We start from the raw sequence: 16,523 nt of genomic DNA on the forward strand, positions 1-16,523 counted from the left end.
GAGTGTAAAATCCATGCATTTGCTGCTTCTTTGAGATTATAACAATGGAGTCCGTTGAACTCATTGGGCAGTGCTTTATGGCCAGACTGGCGCCAAGCTCTAAACATTACAAACTCTCATCTCATGGAGTACTTTTAAATGAAAAAGCCAGTGTTTTTTTTTTTTTATGTTGATTTTCCTGTTAATAACCACTTTCAATCTAAACCGATAGGAGGGAGCTCTGGTGATATTGTGATTTGCTCTGGGTAACAGTTTCCTCATGTGAGGAAACTGGAACTAGAACTCCTATAATCTGGCTTCAAGCTCCACTGCATTCCAGATATACCACAACATCAGTGTAGGCTTGTGGTTTCATGTTGTTGTATGCTATCTTAAGGTCCTTCCCTTCCTCTCCAGCCTTCACCGTGAACATTGTTCCCTGCTGTACATGTTGGTTGACTCCCCTTTCTCTGTGCAGGTGGGTGAAGCAGGAATCCGATCTCACGAAAGAGTCCCAGACACCTGACACTCGACCAAAACTTGATCTGGGCTTCAAGGAAGGTCAGACTATCAAACTCAGCATTGGGGTGAGTGTACAGCAACCACAGACAGACTTGAAGAATGATCTGTTTGCTAGTAAAGAGTGGCTGTTTAGGAAGAATAGGTGGATGCTGGAGGTGCTAATGAGGTGGCTGCAAAAAAACACTCTGACATGCCTCCTTTACACTCATACTCTCGGTCAATGACTGTGACCAACGATCAGACATCTGTTGGTTCATTTTTATCCTATGCAAACAGTGCAATAATGGTTGTTAGATTAATTTACACCGAACGATGAACCGCAGCAATTTGGAAGGGCCCTGCTCCGTAGCAATCATTTTGAGAAACATGTTCATCTAACAAGTGGAGAAATGATTGAAAATACTTTAAGTTTACATTTTTTCGCTTTACATATGTTTTGCCATTCTAGGTCAGTGTACAAACATAAATCACACATAATGTAAAAGAGTAGATGGAGGTGTAGTTTCCATGAAGGTAGACTGTGGGCATTCCCACCATTCTCTGGTTTTCCTCTATTGGTATTTTTTGGGTAATCATTTTGGTCAAGGAAGGGCTCAGAAAGTGAATGATCGGAGTCAGTGGGGGCAAGTAGAGAAGGGAAAAGGGTTTGTCTAAAATTCGGAGATCTTTAGGTAAGGTGTGAAAAGCTTAGAGGGTGTGTAGAAGGCATCAACCTCAAATTGTTATTTAAATAGGTATGTTGGAGGATTAGACTTAATAAAGTAATCAATGTGGAAAAACTATATAAATCCTCTACAAAATGACCTAAGAAAAGCGTACAGGTGGTGATTTGACATTACTGTTGAGGATAACGAGGCCCAAGTAGTGAATGCTGGTGAGTGAGGTTGATGTGTTAACGCACATTGGGCCTGTAGCAAAGATGGCAGCGCTTCTCTTTAAGAGATGCATGTGGGCTGTGCTGCTGGATATGACAATAGAGAGTATGGCCTGTGGTGCTGCTGTCTTGGAGCATAATCAATCAACACAGGACACCAAACTGGTGAAGGTGGCAGAGTGTACACTACAGAGGAACCCCTGCAACATCACAAGAAATTTACTTCTGAGGCTTGGGAGAAGCTCTTCAACCACCAGACACCATAGTCCAGACTGGCACCATAGAGAAAAATATACGCTTCTTGTAGTCCCATCACACAACCCCCCTGATTTTTTAATGAATGGGGATACAGGGTCTTCCTCATTGCAGAACTATCTGTCGGTCCTGCATGAAGTGCTAAAGATAAGTAAACCACAGCGGGAGTCCTAAATGGGTTTGTGGCCTTGCATCCTAATTAGTGAACAGTACTACTGTAGGGGAGCATCTTCTTATGCGGTTACCATTAAGTAGCCCCATCTACTCCATCTAAGAGCAAGAGGCTCCTGACAACCTCAGTGGAAAAGGTTTGCACCAAATTAGATGCCATTGGGGAAAAAATTGAAACATTTAAGAAAAAACTGAATATGGTGGAATTGAAGCTGATTGGACCAGAGAAGAAAGTGGTATCTACAAATAAAAGAGCAGTGGCCACGGAAACTGCACAGTATTAAAAAATGTCAATATTCCAAAACTGTGCCCTACTCATAATTGTTAGGCTGGAGAATTTTGTGGATAATCTGTGCAGCTCCACATCCGATGCACCCCTGGGTTGGAACCTATGGCTGTAAATTCTGATCTGGTAACTGAACTTTGGCCTTCTATGGCTGCAAGGTCAGTCCATATTCCGAGACTAGCCTTACTCATCTGAGAAAAGCAGCCCTTCCATTGTGATGTTGAAAAGGTTCTGGGGCTGCAGTCATCGCAGAATTTCAAGAAGGAGACCTTTGTTAACTCCCGAGGTCAGCAGCAAAAGATTGATTTATTCTATTGTGAACACAGAAATCTCTTGTTCCCTGCGCTAAGTGCCATGGCAACCACAAGATGAGTACATGATTTTAGGAGAGTAGTGATGAGATGAGACTCCCAAGGCTCTGTTTTGTTTAGGGCTATTTAAAGATTGTCTTGGGAGAAAGTGTCATTATTCATTGTCTCCGATTCAGTTGGGGCCGAGACTGAAACTTGTGAAAGATTCAGACAAAGATGGCAACATGACCACCTAGGTATCAAGAGTATCACTGGCATGAATGTTCGCTCTGCAATATAGCGATGTGAACGACTACAATGGCCTAGGAGTACTCATTTATTGTAACTCAAACAGTAAGACCTGTGTTTTGTTGGGTAGTGAACCCCCGGAGTGTGCTACGATCGCCAATGAATCAGTCCAGGCAAAACCCAACATTGATCCGTTTCCTGCAAGAGTTAAAATAGTACACACGCTTATTCCCTCCCGGTACTGTTTCTTGTCTTCTTTGGCAAGAGTTGCGCAATAAATGAAACCTGTAATAATAAGTTATCTACACCATGCACTTCATTTATGAGCCAGATAAGATAGCTGATCAAATAATCAACTGGTTCTTGTTAGGCCAGTAAGTAGGAGGTCTCACTTGCCTCTGAAATGGTTGATCAAATCTGATCAAATAATCAACTGGTTCTTGTTAGGCCAGTAAGTAGGATGTCTCACTTGCCTCTGAAATGGTTGATCAAATCGAAGCAGCACTGACTGAAGTGAGGTGTGGAACTTAAGATTGGAAATCCTAGACTGAGAGTGGCTTGCCTTTAGTACTTTTCACCCATTGATTCCTCCGTTTTGATGCCAACTGCCTTAAAAGCATTAGTTTCTTATTTCTTTTGTTTTCTCCTCTGGTGGGGGATAGGATTTACAAGTGAAGTTTTACCAGGCACCTTTTACTCAACCCACCTCCCCAAACAGATAATCTTGCTTTCTCTTTCCTTTTTAATTAATTTCTTTCTCAACCTCCTGGTTGAGCCTAGGTCTGGAATCCTGCATAGGTCATGCCCCACCTCCAAACAAATACCTGTATCTTCAGAAGCCCAGGTACTCTAATCCAATAACCCAAACATCCGGATCCTGTGCATCGCAGCACCCACTTAAGTTTATGCTGATTTATTGTGTGCCCTGCAGTGCTTCTCATAACTGATTGCATCACACTTATCCTTAACACCAGCTTCATCCCTCTTCTAGCTCTTGACTGTCCGTACATGTATGTGTAAGGAAACGGGCAACTTAATGCAGGTTACCCCAGTATTGGAACTTTCATAGATTCCCATGCTTTGCATCATTCCCCGTCGTTTGAATGGGAGCCTCGGTAAATAAAAAATATCATTACCATAGAAACAAAAGAGAAAATAGGCTTAGGCCTCATCTCATTTTGTATCCTATCACCCTCTTTGTGTAAAAGAGACAAAACTTCCGTCAGGACCAATCAGAACAGCCTCACCCCATAGAACCTTCCTGAGAGAGCTCAGAGCCTCCGATTTTTCTACCGCACGTTGTGCTAGGGAGTCTCCACTGAGCTCTGCTCAGTTTTTCATTCTATTCAGCTTATTACTTCAACTTTTCAACTTAAATCAACAATGTCTGACAAGGAAAAGAAGGCTTTATGCAGGTCCTGTGCATCCTGTGGAAAAAAGAGGCTTTTTGTCGAAGATAAGCATGACAGCTGTATTTATTGCTTATATCCTGACCACAAGGCCACAGATTGCAAAATATGTAGAACTTTTTCTACAAAGACTTTGCGAGACAGAGAGGGCCGGCTGTTGACCTGGCTTCAGAAGATGAAGACTTGGAAGGAGGTGCTCTCGTCTGATGAGGAGGATTCTACATCTGCCTCGACCTCCAGGAGATCCAAGAAGAGGGGTAGGTCTTCTCCCTCTACTTCTAATGAACCTCCTGTTAAGGCCTCTCATAAGATCTCTGATAGGTCTGAGATGGCTCGTCCCATTAAATCTCCTCACCAAGGTGAAAAGGAGAGGCTGGGACAGGCTGCTGGGATGGACTCAGCCAAAAAGGACAACAAGGAAGTTGCTATCACTTCTCAAAAGTCCCAAAAGGAGAAAGACCGCAAGAAACTCTCACTCCAGAGACAAAATCTGACAGAAAACGGCGTCCGTCGATGACGAAAATGGCTGGTACGTCGACGAGGATTGCTTCTACTAAAGCATCAAGTGCTCCATTGGCTCCGTCGACTGGACCGTCGACGGTGGTGACGACGACGCCTTTGACTCCGTTGACGTTTAAGGTACCTTCATTTTTGTCGACGATAAGTTTCTGCCTCGTCGTCGCTAGTGATGTCATCGAAGGTACTGTCGACGGCTGCTTCGACTAGCATGCTGGTGACGATGAGTTTGTCGACGAGGCAGTCGACTATTATTCCTTCGACGATGATGACTTCGCCGACGAGGTCCGGTGGGCCGTCGATGATTCCTTCGACGATTGCTTCGTCGACGATGACTCCATCGACGATTGCTCCGACGACTAGGTCGTCGACGAATCAAAAAATGCTGTTTCAAATACAGAAACTTCGAATAACATCAGAGAGGACGTCTCCGAGACGGGTTACACCCTTGCCTCCAACAATCCTGCTGGATAATGAGTCGGAGGAAGAGGAGGACGGGGGTCAATATGGGGATGCCTACAGTCCTTCAGATTTAAGTGTCAAGAGACTGACACTGAAGAATACTATGAACATCAGGATGACCCAGGGGTACAACTTTATGATTCTCAGCAGCAACATCCCTCTGGCTTGGGTCAAGAGATGGTGGCCATGCCGGCCTCTCTAGTTTCAGATCTACAATTGATGCTGCAGGACTAAAGGAACAGGTTTCCACCACAGTCTACAGTGCAGCTAGAACGACCTGTTCCGGTGGTACCTCGGACGCCACCAGCTGTCATACCAGTGGTGGTCCCACGGCCAATAGAACCTGAACCTAGGAGAGAGATCCCTGAGGATGTACGGGATGTGGATGATGATGATGATGATGATGTTCAGGGTGATCCATTAACTGATCCTTTGCAAGACCCAGATTTGGATCTCGACAAAAGTTGGTTGCAAGATCCGGATGTCGTGGGACACGACACGGCTGTGTCTCCTCCGACTGATATTGGGGGGTTCCATAACCTCATGGAAAGGACATCGAAGAGGTTTAGACTGCCAATGACAACGGAACAGTCTGACTGTTTCCTTTATGACTTCAAGGAAGAATACAGGAAGTCAGTTAGGTCCATTCCCATAACTGAGCATATGTGGGATGAAGGAATCAAGGTCATGCAAAACCCGGCCACGGTCATCCCTGTTCTTCCCCGGCTGGAGAAGAAATATAATGCCCCGGATGGCAGTCCAGCGTGTCTTCTTGGACAGCCTAAGCCTGATTCTGTGATCTCGCAGGCAGCACAGAGCAAATCCAAAAGCCCATTGACGCCTCTAACTACACCTCCAGACAAGGAAGGGAGGCGCTTAGATAACGTGGGTAAAATATTTTCCTCCATGGCCAGCCTTCTTGTCTGAGCAGCGAATGCTCTAGCCATTCTAGGCCGGTACGATCGCCAGATGTGGTGCGACTTGGAGCCATTTGTGGAAGAACTGCCAGACTCCGCGAAGGAGGAGGCCAGGAGAGTTCTGATGGAGGGAGAAAGATCATCCTCGGAAGGGATTGATTGTGCGATGGACATAGCTTCCACTGCTGTTCGAGCTTTGGCAGGTTCGGCGGTATTGCGCCGTCAGGGCTGGTTGCGAGCTACCTGGTTTCGTCAAGAGGTCCATAATAAGATCCTGGACCTCCCATTTGATGGTGAAATGCTGTTCGGCAAGCATGTGGATGACGCCCTACAGAATATCAAAAAGGACACTGACACGGCAAAGTCCTTGGCGTCGTTGAATTATCGAAAGGTCCTTTTCAAAGGAGCGAGAGGCAGGGGTTTCTCTACTTATAGAGGCAACAACCACCAAAGATATTCAACGCAGACTTCAGTCTTACAAGACTCAATATTCAAATCAACGCCAAGGCCAATCGGTGTCTTACTGTCAACAAAATCAGAGAGGGCGTCCGAATCGCCAGGGTCGCGACAATGCCAAGAGACAATAGCGGCCTCCTGGCTCTTTCTACTGTTCCTCCCCTGACAGTAACATCAGTAGGGGGCAGGATATCTTTTTGTCTGGACAGCTGGGGAAAGATATCAGACCAGATGGTCCTGAATATTGTTCAGAGTGGCCGTACGTTGGAGTTCCAAGATCTTCCTCCAACCAGAGCTCCAGGCACCAATCAATCAAGACATCTGGGTCTGCTACGCCTCGAAGCCCACCAGCTTTTCATCAAGGGGGCAATAGAGCCTGTATCTCTCTCTCAGAGGGGCAGAGGTTTTTATTCCAGGTTCTTCCTGGTTCGAAAGACGGCAGATACTTGGCGCCCCATTTTAGATCTACGAGAGCTCAACACTTGTCTCATCAAACTGTCTTTCAGGATGGTCCCTCTCCAGGATATACTTCGTCTACTGAACCCATGAGACTATATGGCGTCTCTGGATTTAGAAGAAGCGTACTTCCACGTACCGATCCACCCAGCTCACAGGCAATATTTACGCTTCACAGTAGGCAAGAGCCATTTCCAATTCAAAGTTCTTCCGTTTGGCCTTTGGTCTTCTCCACGGATTTTCACACAGGTACTGGCACCAGTGGAGGCTTTCCTGAGGAAGCAATCCCTGTAAGTTTTCCCCTACTTGGACGACTGGCTAGTCAAAGCTCCATCTTTCCAAGAAACTTCCAAGGCCATTTCAACTTGCATCCAATTGTTCAATCACCTGGGCCTTCAGCTCAACGAGAAGAAGTCAGTTCTTCGACCTTCCAGGTCCGCAAGATTCCTAGGGGCCATTTGAGACACGGAACAGTGCAAAGCTCGTCCTTCAGACGAACGTCAGCAAAAACTGATGCTCTCAGCTCGCCAGGTGCAGAAAAAGAAATCCCTTTCAGTTTGGTGCTACAAGTCCCTGCTCTGATCGATTGCATCTTGCATACCATTAGTACCGCATTGCAGACTGCGGATGCTTCCTCTGCAGGAGGAACTAGACTAACAATGGTGCCAGGCAGAGCGCTCGTTCATTGAAAAAATTTTGGTTACACTGCAGATGAAAAAGGCATGCGAGTGGTGGTTGGTGAAAGAGAACATCGCAAAAGGACTAACATTCAGAATTCCACCAGCTCCTATGGTTCGAACAACGGTTGCCTCATTAGACGGCTGGGGGGCAGTTCTCCAAGAACTTCAAATCAGTGGACACTGGAGTCCAGAGCAGCACCAGTGCCACATCAATTTTTTGGAACTGGCAGCCGTTTGGTTAGCTTTGCAAGCTTTCCTCCAGAGAGTTCGAAATCGCACAGTGCTGGTCCAGACGGACAATACGACGGCCATGCACTATATCAACAAGCAAGGGGGGGAAGAGATCACAAACTCTGTCCAAGGAAGCCTAAGGACTTTGGGATTGGGCTATTCTTCACAAAGTCACTGTGCAAGCGGAACACCTGCCAGGCTCTCTCAATATTACAGCAGATGCACTGAGTCACCAGAAACAGGCGAATCACGAATGGGAATTGAATCAGTCAGTTCTGGAGGAAGTGTTCTCAGTCTGGGGAACACCCACCCTAGACCTCTTTGCATCTCCGGAGAACGCCAAATGCCGGTTCTACGCAAGCAAGGAACACCATCAGGGATCCTTTGGGAATGCGCTTTCAATGGCTTGGTTCGGCACATTCTTTTATGCTTTTCCACCAATCCCTCTTAATCCACGAGTGCTCCGGAAAATCAAAGCGGAGCCATGCAGGATGATTCTCATTGCTCCAGCGTGGCCCCGGCAGTTCTGGTACACAGAACTTCTTCTACTCTCTCAGGATCGTCCAATTCGCCTGCAACTAGTTCCGTCTCTGTTATCAAGGGATCAGGGTCAGGTGCTCCATCCGGATCCGGGGTCGCTGCATTTAACAGCGTGGCTCCTAAATACAGAGAATTCAGACATCTGAATCTCACCAAGGAGTGTAGAGGGGTTTTGTCCCAGGCTCGAGCGCAAAATATTAAAAAGCAAAATGGGAGAGTTTCTGCCTGTGGTGTCAGAGAAAACGTCTCCATCCTTACATGTCACTTCCTCATCAAATTTTGCCATATATACTATCGTTGTCTAAGTCTGGTTTGGCTCACTCTACAGTCAAGGTGCATCTGGCAGCCATCTCAAGGTTCAGGCAAACTTCAGGGTCTTCCAGAATTATTAAACGGTTCTTGCAAGGCCTGTTTCGGATGTATCCTCCAGTTCGTCCACCTCCTCCAATTTGGCAGCTCAACCTGGTGTTGGCTCAACTAATGAAGGCTCCGTTTGAGCTTATTCACAAGGCGGACTTCAAATTCGTATCTTGGAAACTAGCCCTCCTCTTAGCTCTAACATCGACTAGGAGGGTTAGTGAGCTTCAGGCGCTGTCCAGAGTGGAACCTTTCCTTCAATTCAAAAAAGATGTTCTTATCCTTAGAACTAATCCGAAGTTCATCCCGAAGGTTCCTTCCGAGTTCCATTTGAATGAACCCTTGATTCTAAAATCATTTTTTCCACGGCCTTCTACTCCTGTGGAACGAACATTACATTCTTTGGATGTTCAAAGATGCTTGAAATTCTATTTGGAGCGCACAAAGTCCTTTAGAAAGTCATTGCAGTTGTTTGTCGCCTATAGCGCACCACGGAAGGGATGTGCTTTAACAAAGACCAGCATTTCCCGCTGGATCTCCAGTGCGATTCAATTCTGCCATCAGGAAGCAGGCAAACCTTTGGGCAGAAAGGGTTGTGCGCATTCCACAAGAACGGTGGCATCTTCGGTGGCTCTATTTTCAGGAGTCACGATCAAGGGCATATGCAGGGCAGCAACGTGGAGCAGTACTCATACCTTCACGAAGCATTACTGCCTAGAGTCTACAGGACAGGACGACGCTGCTGTTGGTCAAGCAGTCCTCAGGAATCTGTTTCAGTGAGAGGTGAGCTTTCCCTACAATCCCTCCTTCCTGTATTGCACATTTTGTTTCAGTGATGATTTCGTTTCTTATGCTAACAATTTATCAATGTTCACTGTAAACATCGCTAGGTGGGCATGTAATGCTATATAAATATTAACAAAATGTGCTTTGGTGATTTACTGCTGGCTATTCTGATACAAATCATGGGAATCTATGAAAGTTCCAATACTGGGGTAAGAAAACAAGTTACTTAGCTGTAACTTTGGTTCCCCAGTATTGATAACTTTCATAGATTCCCATGCGCCCACCCTCCTCCCCTGGGAAAGCTCATTTTTTTAACCGAGATAGTGGCGGTTTGCACAACGGCTACGAAAATCTGAGGCTCTGAGCTCTCTCGGGTAGGTGCTATGGGGTGAGGCTGTTCTGATTGGTCCTGACGGAAGTTTGGTCTCTTTTACACAAAGAGGGTGATAGGATACAAAATGAGATGAGGCCTAAGCCTGTTTTCTCTTTTGTTTCTATGGTTGATATTTTTTATTTACCGAGGCTCTCATTCCGGCGACGGGGAATGATACAAAGCATGGGAATCTATGAAAGTTACCAATACTGGGGAACCGAAGTTACAGGTAAGTAACTTGTTTTCTTTCCCTCTACCTTTTGCCCCATTTGTACTATTAGCTGCTGGTTTTTCGATTATGAGCCATACCCCAGTACTAGTGTTCTGACAGATTACAAAAGGTAGGTCGAATTGAATGCCCCATTTTGCAAGTACGGACTTACTTATAGATCCATAGTATATGGTACCAAGGGCATGTAAGGCACAGTGAGGTGTGACCCTCCTCTCCCAGAAAGGCCACTCTGGGTGTTAGCAGAGAAGGCGAGCTTCAAAGTGAAAACCACCTTTGAAGGGCCCCCTGTGGCAGCATACTCGAGCAGGATTGCTTTTGTTCCTGAAGACAAGCTAGAATCATGGACAGATGGAAGACCCGCCCCCAAACCGGTTTTCCCGTGGGCATGTAATCCTTAGGTAGCCACACCTTTGGGGTTGGCTACCAAGCTCCTGACAGTCCAGGGAAGGGTCAGACATTTTGAGAGTTGCAAGAATATTGCACTTTATGATTGCCAAATGCCATACATCACCGGAACTTTGTCCCCAAATAGGAGGGAAACTGCATTGTTCCCTCTTGCACTTTCCCAGAATAAAATGTCCACCCGAACCTCACAACTGCCCCTTATACAGCATCAAGACGCCTGTTATCCAAGTTTTGATTGCCCTGAGCATCTCGTCTGACTCATTTGATAGAGACCTCCGAAAGAACGAGCATGGAAGTTATTGTCCTTCATTTTTATTTCAATCCATATAACACATTCCGTCTTATCCTGATGAGCGTATCCTCATCGAACTACACCTCTGAAACCTATGAAGTTGCCCAAGGATCCTTTCTGTCTCCATTAACCTTCAATATTAACATTTCAGTCTTCAACTCTCATTTATCTATTTGCTGAATTGACAGTTGCAAAAATGATACAAACACCTAGGCATGGTATCAGAACATTACAGTGATGGAGTAATGCCCCAAAGCATATTTTATCAGTCGACATAAAGGTGTACTAACTGATGTTAACAATGGGTACCACAGAGCTCTTAGCCAACTACGTTCATGCAATTATGAGAAATTATGCTAACCACTTTTGATGCTGCTGTCCATACATACTCCAGGAATATGAGATGGGCTTCTCTCACAATTGTAACTCCGTCAGCATTGACTTCATCCACTTGTGTCTGGTTCAACTCTTTGTATGTGCACAATCAAACTCCACACTATCTCAGAGTCTCAGTTTTTGCTTCCAACCATAGTCCCGGTGTGATCTCCGCTGTAAAGTCTCTTGATGCATATGTAAATATATGTATTTCTTTAGTGCCACAATCATGCGCAATAACTATCTTTACAAACACCTAGTAGATTTTATTTCAAAGTATCTCTGTGCCAATTCTCATGACCAAGACACATTTTCCATCATCCTTCTGTGACCCAGAGCAAGGCAGAAAAAAGATAGTAAGAGAGAGATGGGGAAACCGTCACTAAGGAAGAAATCAGGGATGACAATTACTTGAAAGAGGGAGGTAAAGAGGCAAGAAGTGTAGTTTTGTTGAAGAGGCATGAAATCAAAACGAAGTAAGCTTTGAATGAATTTTGAATGAATGAATTTGGGTTTTATATAGCGCATGGCTGCCCGGAAGCGTCCCAGCGCTGAGATTGCAAGAAACAACTGAGGGTGAAAGTGGGGGAATAAGGAGGTAGGCTATTGAGGGAAAAGGTAAGTCTTGAGAAGTTTCCGGAATTTCATGTGATTCGGTTCGGAACGAAGTTGGATTGGCAGAGTATTCCAGATGGTAGCGGCCATGACCGAAAATCGACGTCCTCCAGTCCGGGCTTTTTTAGTTCGATGTACCGTGGCCAAGTTGCCTTGGGCTGATCGTAGGGATCTATTGGGTTTGTATAGGGAGAGCATGGTTTTAAGCATTGGGGGTCCTAGATTTTGCAGGGCCTTGTGAGTGGAGCATAGAGCTTTAAATTTGACCCTTTCACGGATCGGCAGCCAATGTAGTGCTTTAAGGGCAGGTTTGGCTGATTCTCTGCGAGAGGTCCCCGTGAGAATCCTTGCTGCGGCATTTTGTGTTCTCTGCAGAACATTAACCGTAGCTTCCGGGGCAGCCAGGAAAAGGGCGTTGCAGTAGTCTAATCTTGACAGTATTAGACCTTGAATGAGCGTTTTTTTATATGATGCTGGGAGTAGAGGGAGAATTTTTCTGGTTGACCGAAGTAGACCCACACATGTACCGGCTGTTTTTTTTGCCTGTGTTATCATGGAGAGGTTCTGTTCCATCCAAAAGCCCAGACTTTTAATCTCAGTTTTGAGTTCTGGGATGGGTCCTAGGCATGGTGGCCACATGGTAGGGGGAAGGGATGGTACTTGATGTCCCAGCAGCATAAGCTCGGTCTTTGAGCCATTTAGCTTCAGCCTTGAGTTGGACATCCAGCCATGAATGCCTTCTAGGCAGTCATGGAGGTTTTTCAGTTTGTCTTCTTCAAGCGAGAATTAAACAACCATTTGGGTGTCGTCAGCTTATGTGACGGCTTTTATCCCAAAAGGGGTGACCACATCCTCCAGGGGGGCCATGTAGGTGTTAAAAAGTGTAGGGCTCAATGACGAGCCCTGGGGAACCCCACACTGGAGGGGAAGGATGTCAGATCGTATGTTCCCTTCGCAAACCTGAAAGGTGCGGTTTTCTAAGAAAGATGAGAGCCAACGGAGTGCCGTGCCCCTCACTCCCAGCCCGGATAATCGCTGGATTAAAATCTCGTGGTCAACCGTGTCAAATGCAGCGCTTAGATCCAGGAGGATCAGTAGAACCGATCCCCCTGAATCCAAGATGCATCTGGTCTCCTCGACCACTTTCAGAAGAGCAGTCTCGGTCCCCTGCCCTGGACGGAAGCCTGTCTGCGAGGGGCGAAGGAGATTGTTAGATTCGAGGAAGGTTGACACTTGCTGATTGACTGCCCTCTCTGCAATCTTGCTCAGGCCTGGTAAAAGAGAAATTGGGCGAAGGTTGGACAGATCTGAGGGGTCGTGGCCTGGTTTCTTCTGAGGTCCCACCCTGAAACCCCCTTTGCAGACACCTACTTCTCACCGGTCAATGGTGCCGTAAACATTGATATCATCTTCCACACCACACGAAGAGCTCAATGGAGAAAAACGTTCCTCTCCCTACTCACCGTCTCCAATGCTAGGAAATCCGCTCATGGCCGAACACTCACCATCACACCTTCCCAACTCTTCCCGGGCAGAACCACCATCACTATTTATAACAACGGGATTGTCCTTATCCAATCCACAGACAGGAACCTGGAACTACTAGACAACCTGTTCCCCACTTTCATACAGCACCTCTCCAAACCACGGACCCCCACTCACAGCACACACAGCACTCTCAGTCCTATCACCCGTGATTTCACAGCCCCTAATCACAACCATTCTCTCCTAGCTCAGCCCCTAAACGACACGCACCTCTCCTCTACCCCCGTCACCACAGTCATTCCTCCACTTACTGTAGCCACACCACATTCCTCACTCACAGACTCAGACCTTTCCCCCTCGCACACCAGCCACACCCCCCCCCCACCAACATCGTGACCCCCACTCATACCACAACCATTCCGCTCACCCCTGACACCACTTCCCATACCAACAACGCCGCTAATCTAGCGCAGCCCCAAAACGACACGCACCTCTCCTATACCACCGGCACCTTAGCCATGCTCCCATCCACTGCTGCTACCCCACACCCCTCAATCACTGACATTGATCTTGGCCCCACATACACCAGCCGTACCCCCTCCCCCCATATTCCATCCCACATTCCCATTCTTGTCACCCAGGACATCACAGCCCCCACCCACATCCCGCCTAATCAAGCTAAGCATCTGATCGACAAGCTCACAGTTAAACCCCACCCTTTGTCCCCCCCCATTCTCAGCCCTCACCCCCACTCATTAACCAACCACGCAGAACACGCTACCCCTAACTCTTCAACTACGACTCCTCAACAAAGAACCACATACAACCCCACCTCCCCCCCCATTCTCACCCCGCACTACCGTACATGCGCCCCCTCCACCACTAATAAACGCCCATCCTCCACCCTGCACTCTCCGCCTACCACCAATACTCTCAACCACACCTCCAACATCTCCCCGTTGTCACCCACGCCCGAACCTCCCATCCTCACCCCCACCACAACGACCGACCCTCCCATCCCCACCTCCAACACATCTCTCACACTGGACTGCACTACGACCTCCCTCCTCCAGCTCAAAGAAGACATGCACATCATCAAACAACATCTACTCTGCCTATCACAATCCAGTCACCCCTCACCCAACACCCTCCACCAGATCAAACAAGACATTCACATCATCAAACAACTACTCAGCACTCATCCCAGACAGCCCGCACGCGCCTCCACCATCACCTCCCCTCCCAACTGGTCCTCCACCCGGGTGGCGAACTCTCGCACTCGACTCCCACCGCACTGGACCACAATCCCTGTTCACAACTGCGAAAACCGCCCCCATCGCTCCTGTAATCCTCTCTCGGACCTAGACACAATCGCCCTCCTCCGCTCCTACGACCCAGATCCCCATAGCAATACACCCGACACTCTCACTGCCATTCCCACGATTCACTCCAATCCCCTTAGACCCCCCACACTGAACAACAGAATAGCTATCCATAGTAACCTGAGTAAAGTCCCTCTCGCTCTAGAACCCCCTTCCTCCCTCGACACACCCCGTCTCAAATGCACTCTCCTCAACTGCAGATCAGCCGCAAAACACTCCTTCGCTATCGCTGATCTCATCCTAAAACTGGATCTTGACTTAATCATCATGACTGAAACATGGCTAACAGAATCTTCTACACCTATAATGGACATTCTGGTTCCCCCCAACTACCACATCACCAGACTTGACAGGACTGGCAATAAAAAAGGTGGCGGAATCGCATGTATACACAGGCGCAACCTCTCTGTCCTGAAAGTAACTTCCCCCTCCCTACCCTCCCCAACCTCCTGTGAATACATCTGCCTCAATATTATCAGTGAGGGCAAACCGATTTGCACTCTTCACGGCGTGTATCACCCACCCGGCGACAACCTTACCTTCTCCCAGCAAATCATGGATATGATCTCAACCAACTCCGGGCGACAACTCACACAAATATACCTTGGTGACTTCAACCTCCACTGGAACGATCACAATGATGCGGTGGTAAAAGGTCTGAAGAATTTCCTTAACGCCCTTGACCTCACTCAAATCTGCAATAGTCCAACTCACAAGAAAGGCTCTATCCTCGACCTTATCATCTCCAAAGAAGCCTCTATCCAACTCGAATCTATCCAACCCTGTGACTGGTCAGACCATCATATTATCACATTCTTCATCAATGTAAAAGTTAAATTTAACCCTGTTCAATCCGCCAGGCCCAAAATCTGGAAAAGAGACATGAAAAAACTAAACTCAAACCCTCTGCCCCCCAACAGCTGCAATTCACTACTTCCTCCCACTGGCGTTAAGGACGTCCAATCCTTGACTGATCACTATCTTAACACTATGTCCTCAATAATTAATGAAGTCGCACCCTTGCAGCTAAAAAAAGCCTCCGCAAAAATCTCCAATCCCTGGTACGACGGGAGTCTCAATGACGACAGACGCGCCATGCGAATGGCAGAGCGCACCTGGAGATCAGCTCCCTCTGCACTGAACCTAAAAACCCTGAAGAAAAAGAGAAATGCCTACTTCAGGAAAATAAAACGCTCAAAATCAGTCTTCTTCAGCCGTCAGCTTGACCTAGCCAAAAATCGTCCGAGAAAGCTGTTTGAGCTTATCCGAACGCAATCCAAAGAACACCCCCAACCTCTCAACACTATGGGTGAAGCTCCCTCCTGTGAAGACTTCGCCTCTTTCTTTATCCAAAAAACTGACAACATAAAGAATGACCTTCTCATGGATGCAAGCCGCTACCCCAAACCCCTCTACATAGCACCAACTAAACCAAAAAACAATGCCATCTGGTCAACCTTTGTCACCTACACGGAAGAAGAAATTGGCAAACTGCTCAGCACACTGAAACCTTCCAACCACCTCACGGACCCCCTTCCTGCTAACGCTGTCAAAGCCCTTACCCCGTCGCTCCTTCCACTCTGGACTAAAATCATTAACAGCTCACTTCAACAAGGGTCCATTCCCGACTCCCTCAAAGTGGGACAAGTCACGCCCTTGCTAAAGAAACCTACAGCCGACCCCTCAGACCTCAACAACTACCGCCCCATCACCAACATTCCGACTCTTGCCAAACTGCTGGAAAAATGCGTACAAATACAATTGTCTAAACACATTACTCAGTTTGATCTTCTCAACTCTCATCAATCAGGCTTCAGAGCAAATCACAGTACTGAAACTGCTATGACTCACATAATCGATGACGCCCTCCAAATCCTAGATAACAACGATACCTGCCTCCTAATCCTCCTTGATCTCTCCTCCGCATT

The 16,523-nt window shown here is 47.0% G+C and overlaps 1 protein-coding gene across 1 annotated transcript in view; it reads left to right on the plus strand.

Annotated features, from left to right (window-relative positions):
* The window catches only part of NECAP1 (NECAP endocytosis associated 1), a 161,283-nt gene that overhangs the window by 101,474 nt on the left and 43,286 nt on the right, over window positions 1–16,523 (plus strand). The window contains exon 5 of the mRNA XM_086932943.1: window positions 458–566. Coding sequence (XP_086789069.1) covers window positions 458–566 — 109 coding nt within the window. The remainder of the gene's footprint in view (window positions 1–457; window positions 567–16,523) is intronic.

The sequence above is a fragment of the Lissotriton vulgaris genome, chromosome 7 (assembly GCF_964263255.1).
Source record: "Lissotriton vulgaris chromosome 7, aLisVul1.2, whole genome shotgun sequence".
Lineage (NCBI taxonomy): Eukaryota > Metazoa > Chordata > Amphibia > Caudata > Salamandridae > Lissotriton > Lissotriton vulgaris.